This window comes from Dufourea novaeangliae, unplaced genomic scaffold (assembly GCF_001272555.1).
Source record: "Dufourea novaeangliae isolate 0120121106 unplaced genomic scaffold, ASM127255v1 scaffold10, whole genome shotgun sequence".
In the NCBI taxonomy this organism is placed as follows: domain Eukaryota; kingdom Metazoa; phylum Arthropoda; class Insecta; order Hymenoptera; family Halictidae; genus Dufourea; species Dufourea novaeangliae.
The window spans coordinates 161269-174193 of NW_015373881.1; the positions used below are offsets into that span (position 1 = coordinate 161269).

The following is a 12925-nucleotide window of genomic DNA, read 5'->3' on the forward strand; positions in this document are numbered from 1 at the left end:
AGTCAATAGCAATCAATAGCTCAATAGTTCGAGCGAGTCACTTGAAGCGACTAAATTTAATCGACTAAAGTAGTCGCTTCAAGCGACTAATATTCGTCGCCTGAAAGTAATCGCTTCAAGCGACTAATATTAGTCGCCTGAAAGTAGTCGCTTCAAGCGACTAATATTAGTCGCCTGAAAGTAGTCGCTTCAAGCGACTAATATTATTCACCTGAAGTTAGTCGCTTCAAGCGACTAAAGTAGTCAACGATTGAAGAAATTAGTCGACTGAAAGTAGTCGTTGGTTACTATCGACTTAGTCGATAATTTTTAGTCGATGGTGCTCATCGCTAACTGGAAGAGCCCAACTCGTTCGGCCAAACAAAAGTTACTTAATATTAACACCGCTTTACCGCTGTCTTGAGGAATAATACGGCCACCATAAATCCTTACAATTGGGAGACACTTGCAAACTCCGAACTGTCAAGTCAAAGTTTTATCACGCGTGTAATTTTTCCTGCGTCTACTTTGCCCTGGAGGGAAGAGTTCCACGACCATAAAAACTTGGAAAACCCAAAAATTATTTATCCTCTTTCAAGGCCCAACCAATTACTATGCGTAAATTAATCAACGCCACCGGAGAAAACGTGGCCAATCGCGAAGAAACGTGATGCTGCAAGGCGCTTCAAACTATTTAATTCGGGAAGCCTCGATCTTCCGTACTCAACATTCTCAGTCAAACAGACCCCTCTCGATTATCGTCTGGCTTGTTCTCCACGATTATTGTCTAGGCCTTATCCCCACCACTGGAGGAGGGAGGCCGTGGAAGCTCTCAAGCGCATACTTTGTTGCCCCTCCACTTTTGTTGCCAAGGCGGGCTTCGGTAAAAAAAAAACGAAATTTTTTGTTGTAATTAGGTTACATTTTGCCCAACTCTGGCGTGTACCACAACTGTGGAGACTGGGCCTTACAACCCTAAGTGGGTTAGGAAAAAGAATAAGTATCAATTAGGTTTGCGACACACATAAGGCAAAAGCTTAAAAGGAGTAAAATTCTATAGAAATTTATTTGAATTCCCTACCATTTTTTGTATTTATTATTACTACCGCTCGTCTTTATCTTGTTACGGTTGTACAGGGTGTATAAAAATTATATGTCACGACCGCCATAATGGGATTCTACTCATCTGGATCGGTGGAGATCTGTTAAAAAAATGAACTGTAAAATTGACCTTGACCTTGAAAATCAAGGTCTGGGTTAGGGTCTCGGTACTCGTCGTGGGGGTGAAAAGTCTGAATGGAATCAGGGGTCTCAAGTCAACCGTTCTCATAAAAAATGACGTTAAAGTTCAATTTAACTTCTAGATTTTACTGTTACAATGTATTTATATTCGCATGTGTTTCCAAAATAAATAGATAGTAGGCGTACGGACGGAAAGATGCTGCTACTCTAAAAATTGCTCAAAAAACGTGTCACCATTTTGATGTATCCAACAGCAAAAACTTTATCGAGCGACGTAGTTGTTTGATCGGAGTCAGTCCTAACCTGTTCTTTTTGCGCCAATAGATGCACAGGCGCTCGGCTTGTCGATATTTAATAAGATCACGTAATATTAATTTTTGCTTACTGAATGATTTTACCGCTGAAAATCACAACGATATGGAACGTCTTTTATAGTGTTTTTCGAATATTCCTCACTGAATAATGATATATTTTCCCAATTAAACTTTAATTTTCTTTTGTAAAGTATAAGAACATTATACATAAAGTGTGTTTAAAAATCATTGGAACTTTAACATCGTGTTTTATGTGAATGGTTGACTTGAGATCCATTATTCCTTTGAGATTTTTGTTCCTTGCGATGAGTACTATACGGTGCAATAGAAAAAACATGTTGACCTTTTGACCTTGATTTTCAAGGTCAAGGTCAATTTTGCAGTCCATTTGTTTAACATATCTTCACCGATCCAGAGGTGTAGAATTCCGCTATGGTAGTCGTGGCATATATTTTGTATACACCCTGTATATTTTAGAAAATAAAAAGTGAAACAGAATTTTTGTACACATGCAAAGAAAGTTTTGTTTGTTCATGGATGGAACGATGTTAAAGAATTCCTTAACGGTATCTTTAATAGAATGTTCAGTCCGTTACAGGAGGAAAGTTTCTCTCGGGCGCGAGGGATTTCATTGTACTGCCTGTTCTAAACTGTCGGTGGAAACCAACGGCGCCTCTGATCGCATAATCAGCAAATGTCAAAGGTGAAGCTACACGGTTTATTGTAATGTGAATGTACAATGGTATGAAATACGCTTAGACTCGTCCAAATACACTTTAAATGCCGCTTCTGCGCTATCGACGCATTCGAATGTCTCAAATTGCAAACTGCATTATCCCCTTTACAAAGTTTCAAACTACCATTCGATTCCTCAATGAAACACAACTTCGAGCACATAACTATATACACGGTGTCCTGCAATAAGTAGTAAAAATGTCGTGATTTCATATGAGAAAGTGAACGAATAGTATAGAAAAAAATTTCTCACAAAAACACGCATCATTTCTGAAACAGCAAAATTGAAATGATGGTCTTGTATTTTTTGTACGCTAATACATAGGCTCTCAAGTGTGCAAAAGAGAATAAAATACGAAAACTTATAAAATTTAATCAAGTTATCTTATATTTGCTAACTGAAAACCTTCTGATATAAACTTCTAAACAGTAATTTCTATTTAATTACACATAGGTTGGACTTAACACTTTTAGATTAGACTTAACTACAGCTATTTACGTCATTTGTGATATTTTAGTTATGCATATATGCTTCGTTTTTATTTCTCGTTTGTGTTTTGTTCTTATCTTTTCACTTTTTTATGGTATTATACATGGTTTGTCTATGGTGTGACGAAAATTTCCTTATTTTTATTATGATTGTTATTGAATAACTTCTATTGAAGCAGAATACATAATGAATACAACGTTACTCTTTTTAACTTCATATTTCGAAAATCCTACGAGCTTCTAGTGAATAAAATGCGAGTTAAGAACAATATTGAAAATGAACAATCATTCAATTTTATGTTTTGCAAAAAAAAAGTAATTCTTACACTTCTCCTACAGACCACGTCTTGTTTTCTTACCAATTTTCATGTAAAAAAAATTATTAGGTTGGTACACGTGGAATGTCGTTTTTCTGGAGTTCAAATTTGCCGGGCCAAAAACATCCATTCAATTTTTTGGTCCGAAAACCTCATTATCAGCCGCATGAATAATCACATTATTTCTGTGATTTTTTCATATGAGCTTAAACTTGTGACAAATGTCGCAAAAATCGCAGAGAACATAAATTTAAAATTTGTAGGTTACATAAACGTTTGGACAATTCACCGTTAGTTCGTGAAATCCAAAGCCGACGATTTTTCATTAGAAAATAAATCAAGATAAAACCAGACAATGTTATCAACAATAATGTTTTAAGAGATATTATTGCGAAATAATGCATGACAAACAAGAAGGGAAATAGCATTTAAATAGTGTTGTGGAAACTACGCGTGGTGAAAGTTTTATTTATGAAAATGACATTTTATATGCACCAACCTACATAATAGAAATTCTAGTAAAAAGGGGTCAGACCAGTGTAACGCTCTGAAATAAAGCGTATTTTAGCGAATTATTTGTGCAAAGCTTAACCAACCGAATATTTTGAAGCTTTGTATATTTATTAAAGCATTATTAATTTTTTTTCATTAATTTAAACGTGTACTCAAAACCAAGTCTTGACGGTGATTCTGGTCATCTCAAATATTAAGAAAAAGAAAATAAATACTTCGATAAATTGTATGCTTGTAGTTAGAGGATGAACTTAACTTTAATAATCTAGAATGAAAATTGCGCGAATAGCAACGATTTAAAAATCAAGTATGAAAATCTCGATTTTTGTCTATTCTTTTTGGAGTCTCTAGCGAGAAAATCACCTTGTATTATACTCCGCGCATCGTTCGCTTTAAAGCCGCGGGCCATAATGACTTTGAAGAATTTCAAAAGATCATGTTAGGGACATGTTTTACAGGCTGTATAAGATACTGACCCCCTTAATCATTTTCGTGTAAATTAAAATTAAGTAATTTTTGTATTAACCATATTCAGGACACTGCTTTCAACTCATCCTTTGTATGACTGGCACAGAGTATTAGCGCGAGCTTGCTTTCTCAAGGAACAAAACGATCGCCTTACCATATCGCTGCATAATCAAGCACCGGATATATGTATGTATAATGACTGGCTTAAAAATGCATTTACATATGTACTTCGTATCGGTCCGATATAATTTCGTCAAGCTAATCGTCTGAGAAAGCAATTTAACCTTTTCGGTATGCCGACATTGGCGGTTCGATTCTACCCTAGCTGTCAGTAGTACTCGTTGCTAGTATTATATGAAGGTATCGGTACTTACTCGGTATCGAAACAAAAGTATCGATACCTACTTGTATCGAATTATATTTTCCTAACCTTGATACCCAACACAAAAGTTGTTTATACCTTGAGAGAAAATAAAATGCAATATTATACTTTATATATTTATTTAAATATTATAAATATTATAACATGTATAAACTATATATGTAGTATACGTAATATATGATATATCTGATATTATTGATAACATTTAATTATCAGATATTATTTGTACAAGCATACCCAGTTTCAGAGATATTCTGAAAGTATTCAACTTGGGGCATAAGATCTGCGACGCAAGGCGGCCCCAAAAATATCTAGACAAAGGAAACCAATCCATCTTTCTAAGTATATTGCAAAAATAAACCCAGTAAAATATACAATATATAACAAGACAATGTTGTTGTACTTAGAAAAATTGGAAAGCCCCTTATGTTTGTAAAAACAAAGGAACAAATAAAGATTCATTAGTAACATAAATAATTCATTAATTAATGATAAAATTGAATGAAATATTTAGTATAAAATGAAACGGAAAAAACGCAGTCTTTGACTTCGCAAGCTAATTAAATTTACTACATTTTAGTAGTAAAATATTTCATTTGGGAGTTAGCATGCATATTTAACGTGGTTATGTCAAACATAACATAGATGGTAGATGGAGATGCTGCAGGAAACAGTGCAGGAAAACTTGTTCTATATTTGAAAATTCCATTTTTGGAAGCTCGCACCTAACCATATAGGTGTACCTATATTATTTTAATATTGAAAATAATATAGGTGCACATTGCTTAATTTATTAATATATGCAACCTTCTTTCGTGTTGAATTAATTACAATATCAAATGATGATGGGTCGATACTGACTCCATTCGATACGACTACTTTTTTTCAATACCTACTTGGTATCGCAACCGTACGTATCGATACCAAAAGTAGTCGGTATCGAAACAAAAGTATCAAGTAATGTACTCGATGTATTCACTTGTATCGATTCATCACTACAGACGGCTGAACAGAAGTCATATGAATAGCATTTCGAAGACCACTTGTATACTCGTTCTTCGGCTACAGCGAGCATTCTATGGACCACTTGTACACTCGCGAGCAAACTCGGCTTTCGCTAGGGAAAAAGGTGGCATAGGGGAAGGGCCTTTTAATACTTGGTATCAGGAATTACTGGAATTTATGCCAAATTAACATTCGGTTTAACATTCATTTCAGTACTTGAAATAAATTTATCAAGTGCTAGAAAGCCCTTCTTCTACGTTTCTTTTACTGTTTTCACTAGTGGAAGCCGAGTTTGCTCCTAAGTGTACATATACTCGTCGTCTGTACCGAAAAAGTTAAATCCAATGGTCATGTAACGGTGATGAATTATTCGCTGCCGTTTAGAAAGACGATGCTAATGAATATCACACGATGGCACAATGTCGATTATCATCGAATCCGTTCGAGTCGACTATGAATACGTTATATCGGATAGCACAGGAACGAAAGAAACCTACAAAAGCAACACGTTCGCGTTCGATCGAATACCTATTGCGATAGAGTATAGAGACTTCATTCGGCTTCCCCCGGATTCCTTTTATATTAGCTGAACCTATGCGACAGAAACAACCGTTGCGTCTATTTTGATACTGTAGTTTCAACTTATTTTATCGACGGGAAGATTCAACTTTTAGTTGGACCTTTTTTCAGCTGAAAACAGGGCAACATAGATTTCTTAAATACACAGAACTTGATCACCGTATTTTGACCATAATTATACATGAATATCAAGGAAATGGAATATGATTACTCTAGAAGAGCATTGGTTCATTGCTGATATATATTTCAGATTTAATATTATTAATAGACGTAGATTGTCTAATCTTGTTGGAAATAGTTCATCTATATGCACCTTTCAGATATACACATTAGGAACAGAACTACTATGTTTATAAAATATACATATACCTCTCCCTATAAATGGAAGTATGGTTTGCATTACAACATCAATCGTGTACTTCTGGCTAATAAATTATATCAGAATAATATTAGTTCACAGTTGTGACCAATACTAGTGTTAGTAAAAAGCATATTTGTACAATTGTTGCAAAAATATCTTGTTGCATAAAAGGAAACACGTTCTCTGAAAAATCTAAAAATTTTTCTACCAAATCGAAAGTTTAAAATAAAATTTGTTAATATTACTAAATTTGTATACACACTTCGTGTACATACATACATATTCTTTATTTATGTGAAAACTGAATTTGATAACGGATCATGCACGCATGCTTTCAAATATGCTACTTGCACTAAACGTTGACAGCAATATAGTACTGCTACTAAATCTTAATTCTAAGTTCATGTCAAATTATTATAAAATCTTAATAATATGTTACCACTACTAATATTAAAAGCAGACGTTTTTGATGATCGAACAAATAGCTGGGCCCAAATAAACACTTACTCATCTGTCTTTAGATGTGTTTTGGGGTAAATTTCTTCAAAATATGCAGGTCCTTTTATAATATGTTAATATAAACAATTGTGCGCTTTAACTAGTTTCTGCAAGCGTGAATGATGCGTCATGTTTCTGATTTTCTTAGGCAAAATCGACTTAGACATTGACTTACGAAGGTTAATAAATACTTCTATAAGTAGAAATAGTCAGTGATGGATAGCATAGATGGGCAAATTTGTTATTTAAATAAAAAATTTCAAATAACGAATAAAAGATGAAAAAGTACATCGCCATTCTTAATAGCATAGCCGTGAAAATTTCAATTTTAAAATTTCAATTGTTTCGTTTCATAAACTGTTCAAAGGTCAGGGTGACGATCCCAGATACTGCTGCTTTTTACGAATAAATTGTGACCAACTCTGGTGGATAGGCAACCAAGCTCACAATCAGTAGTATACAGGGTGTTACCTCTAACGCGACGCACGATGTTTCACCCACTTGCAGCCATCTGACAAAAAAGTTTACAACAAGAGATGCAAGGTATGTAGTGCACAATAGATATCAGTAAAAAAAAATTCGAAAACAATTTGTTTTCATGGAAAAATCGAGGTCACCTTGGGTTTCACAAATAGGAACAGATATTTTTTTTTATCATATTTAGAGGACATCGAGACGAATTCGAAACACTCTCAAAATAATCTCTTCGGTGTCAAATAATGTTTACACTGTCGTAAAGTCAAACAATGAAAAAAAGCTACATATTTCACATTTCCACTGCTGTAAATCGAGTAATATGTTAGTAAAAATATCATGTAATAGATGTTTTGAATTCACTTCGATGTCCTCTATATATGGTAAAAAAAAAATATGTGTTCCTATTTGTAAAACCCAAGGTAACCCCGTTTTTGCCATGAAAACAAACTGTTTGCGTAATTTTTTTACTGAAATCTATTGTACAGTCCATACCCTGCAACTTTTGTTGTAAACTTTTTTTTGTCAAATGGCTGCAAGTGGGTGAAAAATCGTGCGCCGCGTTAGAGGTAACACCCTGTATATGTATAACTTACAAATGTATATGCAGCAAACGAATCCTCAAACTTGAATCCCTCAAAAAAAGCTCGTACACGACTGTTTTTACTCAAAATTCTAGTTTTTGTTTTCGTACAAACAAATATCTATACGGTTGTATCACAACTTATTGAAAACCCTATACACAAATTACAGTCCATAAGGTACCGTAGTTCCTTTGCGAAAAATACGAATTGATCGATTTCCCTGGTGTTTTTTAATTAAAACGCTATTCGAATGTGAAATAAACCGGAAAAGTCACTGCTCGATTCCATACTATTAAAAACCTAATATTAAAAAAAAAATAAGGAACACATTAATAAAAAATGATAAAAGTAATGCACAATCCATAATCTGAGCGAAACAGCAAAATTTTTACAGTCGGACCAGATGTCATAATATGTGTGAATAGTAGTGTACTCAGAGTTGGGCACACTTTTATTCATGAAAAGCAGCAGTATCTGGGATCGTCATCCTGACCTTTGAACAGTTAATGAAATGAAATAATTGTTTGCCAAGTGTCTATTCATTCGAGAAGAAGTATTATATTATGGTAAAAATTGAAATTTTCACGGTTATGCCATTAAAAATGGCGATGTACTTTTTCATCTTTTATTCGTTATTCGAAATTTTTTATTTAGATAACGAATTTGCCCATCTCTGAGTGTACTGTTGCACCGAAAATTTCTATCCATATAGTAATAATAAAAATAATAACGACGATGATAATAACAATGATAACAGTAACTGAAAATAAAAATGCTATCAATTGAATTAGCACCAAGACCGTGTTTATCGATAACAGTCTAAAGAACAGGAACACCCTCTTCTCGCGAGTGCCATATCACGGCGTATCGCGAGCCATTGTTAACAGCCTGTTCATTATTCGAAGTTAATTAAACTGACGATCCGGCGTAGTCACGACACGTAATTAGCGTCGTCGACAGAAACAGCCGTGAAAAAATCCACGTACTTGACAATCCTGATTCTGCGTTCGGAATGCATCGTTATCGTCACCACAAAAACGATAAACACTTCAGATGCGATCGAAATACTTATATGATCAATACCCGCCCAGGAGCAGCCAACTCTGAACGGCAAAGCAGCGGGTAACGAAATTCAAGGTTAAATTTTGCTCGATATTTAGTGCAATGAGTTCAGCGTAAAATTCACTTAAGATAGATCCCACTTTTTTTTTTAAATAAACGCTTGAAAAATTGATTTTCTGCTGAATTATAAAATTAAACCGAACCTTTGGACTATTTGAAAAATGTAAGTGTAGTCACTGTATAAGGTATTGTAAAGTTCATCCCCTAATTATTCTCCCTGTAATAATCCTCGAATACCCGATGCTTCCAACGATTTGTGTTGACTGGGCCCGTTTAGACCCCTCCCGATGCACTTTGCTTTCTCGCTCCATTGCATAAGAATTGGATTCGCTTCTTATAAGAATTCTATTTTCCTCTGTTCAATAGTTCAGAAACTCTGTAAAACCTGTGTCAATAATGGACGTAGCCACGGTCCTCCCCGAGGGTTAACCTATATCACAATCTCTCCAGTCGCAAGGTCAGATCCGGTGGTTCAGAGATCCCCGCCGATGCTCCACCCTTCCGAACCTCTAATTCTATCCTCTACGTGTCGACTAAAAAACTATACAGCTAAGACAAAAGCTAGACACTAAGACAGAAGCAACTCCGTCAACTTATTACTCCCTCAATATCCCCTTCTACTTCTACCATAAATCACCTGGATCTCTACTATCAATGGAATACGCGGCGCAAACATCATGGCAGAACCTATAAGATCACTCCGTTCCGAGAGACAGACGTGTCATCACTGAACAATTAACAGTCACACCGAAGTGACAATGTTGGACCGTCCTAGAACTTCAGGCGTATCACTGAACGATTAACTACCACACCGAACTAACACAAGGTTGGTCTACAAGACAGACACGACAGAATGGTAACTTCCAGAAAGGTAGACTCACCTTGACGAAATGCAGATTCTCCTTGTCGAGGAGGAACTCCATGGATTTGTGTGGCCGTTGGTTTATGGTGGACGCGGTGCCGTCGTCTTGGGGGCTCCTGTGGGAAGCGCCGACGGGCGACTGGGGTACGTGGAGGGCGTGCTCCGGCCTGGGCCGCGGGGCGGTCGAGGTGTGATTCAGATTGAGCAGGCTCCTGGTCTTCTTGCCGGTTGTGGTTGTAACGGCGGCGGTGACACTGATGTTCGTAGAGGCGGTGGTCGTCGTCGACGGCACGGCCTCGTCAAGGTCGGTCTCGAGCAGGCCGACCGGACGCTCCTGGGCGGCCTGCATCGTACGGGCTCTCGCCATCTCGATGGCCGCCGGATTTCCAAGGTCCGTGGCCGCGCGTCGGCGCGACGAAGACGACGCCGCCGCCGGCGACGCGCCCGTCGACGGTCTCGAGCTCAGCGCCCCGACGCGGGGTGGTTGCGGAGGCAGGGGCGGCTTGCTGGATACTGGCGCCCTCCCGTTTGCGCTGCGGAAACCAAAAGGAAATTCGACGTGTTACAACTGTCGTTTTACAGGAACGTTCGCGGTGGATCGAATGTTGATACCTAAGTGATTGTTCAGAACAGGGACTTGTACCCAAAAAATGCCGGTATTATACCGGTATTTTTCGGTTGTACCTTCATAACCCTAATAGAAACTGAAATACGAAAATACCGGTATAATATAATACCACTATACGAAAATACCGATATATTTACCGAAATTTACCGGTAATTTTTTCGGTTTTCCTATTACGTTACAATTTTCATGATGATTATAAGCAGTTATTTGAAGCTGATATTATGTTAACGAAGTTAGATCGAAACCGATATAGTACTGAAATTGCTGTAGTACCAAGAAACCAATATAATTACCAGCATTTTTCTGGTAATATGTATAGTGTGATCGCGAATGAGAAAGAATAAGATAGTTGTCCCAATTGTCGATCAGTCAGTAAAATGTCGACACTTTTTTAATGGAAAAATGAAAAATAAATCTTTTTGATTTTAACAGTTAATGTTAACACTACTATCGATAATAGCGAAGGAAAAAATTAGAATCTATGTGTATTTAAATGTGGAAGAGACAACTGGAAATAAAAATGTTGATGTCCCAGAGGTCGATCACTAATTTACGGCCGGAACTTGTTGTCAATCAGTAATTGTCGTAGTAGTCGATCAAGAAAAAGGGAGTTATAAAGAAAGCTTAAAGCACAAAAACGGGTAAAAAATAATTCTGAAACTAAAATGCTATTAAGATCGTAATATTTATAAAAATGATCGAGAACTCGGTCTTGATCGACAACGGGGATAATTACCTCACAATGTTACAAAAGAACTAATCCGTATCTTGTGTCAATTTGACAGTTTTCTCCTAAGAAATAACGTTATTCTTTAAAATAAAAAAGAATTTGCACATTTAACTATTTAGAACTTCATTATATTAATTTTTACCACTGGGTCAATTTGACACCAAGTTATGTTATGTTTTATTCAGACGTTATGTCGGGATACTAATTCTATGTTATTAAATATAGTCCGATTTATGTCGGGTTTGGACTTACTTCATCAAGAGAATCTCCTACATTTATGTATAACATTTTTAAGAAAGTACAAGCTCGGTTACCCATCACTACCTACGACGAAAAGTTATGACAACTTGCCAACGAATATCCAACGTTGGGCCTACAATTATTATAGTTGGTTAATTAACAAGAAATTTACAACGATAATACAACAGTGTCCCACCCAAAGTTTGACAACAATTAAATATCCTCTTAAAGACGTCAGAAACGTTGCTACAACCAAAAACTTGTTATTATATGTCAAATTGATTTTTTTGTTTTCGATATTTATAAATATACTCACAATTTGTTACTGTCGCCCAACACGTTTGACATTTGACATTTTGTGAAAATGGAGTCAGGGGACAGAAGATTGGAAATAACTTATAATAATTATTTGTAATAATTAGCTACATGTATGTGGGATCGGGACCTCCATACCCAACAAGAAGGAGCAAATAGCATCATTGGAAAATAGGAGGGCTCTGTGGAGCAGAATGTAGAGTCTCGGCTTGCGACACCGGGGGTCGTTGGTTCGAATGCCGCTTGGGTCCCTCTCATTTTTCCACAACGGTCCTACATTTGGGGGCTCGTCCGGGATAGAGGAGGCACCTTACGACCACGCGAGGCGACGATGATGACGAAGAAAGGGGCACGTCTCCCAGAAGTCGAAAAGTGGGAGGGAGACTGTTATCCGAAAAAGACGAAGAAAGAAGACGTACGCAGAAGACATTGGAAGGCGAATGTCAGTGCAGGATGGCCGAGTATGGGATCGGGGACCCTCCATCTAACGCTCCTACATGTCTTATAATTGTACATAATAATTTTTAAAGGTAACTTTGCTGATAAAATACTTAGTTATTTGTTTAATATACATATAAAATTTATACATGCATATAATTATTATAACAAGTAATTATTATAAATATTATTTCCAGTGTTATACTCTTTCAAATATTTTTAAAGCTTTTTATGAAAGTGTAGTATAGCCAACTGTCTCCCAAGTGTTGGTTTATTGTAGATACTCAACAGAAGAGATACTCCTACAGAAAGAAACCTTCAGTTGGTTCTTCGTATTATAATGGCGTAAGCGTAACGTTGGGTATGATCGTTGGCCCACTTGCAAAAAAGGGTGACAATTCTCCAACTGTTGGCCAACCAATACTGCAACAAAGGCCCAACACAATGCCAACAATAATTTGATATGCCCAATGTGTGAAAAAAGACAGAAAAAAGAATCTTTTTAAAATAGAAAATATAATAAGTGTTACGAACTATATAATTAATGTTGTTATTTTTGTTAACTAGACCCTTTCTAATAATGTAATTTACAACTCAATAATTTCTTTCCTTGTCACGAATAAAGTTACAGTGCGACAAAGTTAAAAATG

The 12925-nt window shown here is 36.3% G+C and overlaps 1 protein-coding gene across 1 annotated transcript in view; it reads right to left on the minus strand.

Moving 5' to 3' along the window:
• Nucleotides 1-12925, minus strand: part of LOC107194549 — a 219094-nt gene that overhangs the window by 119207 nt on the left and 86962 nt on the right. The window contains exon 6 of the mRNA XM_015584227.1: nt 9944-10457. Coding sequence (XP_015439713.1) covers nt 9944-10457 — 514 coding nt within the window. The remainder of the gene's footprint in view (nt 1-9943; nt 10458-12925) is intronic.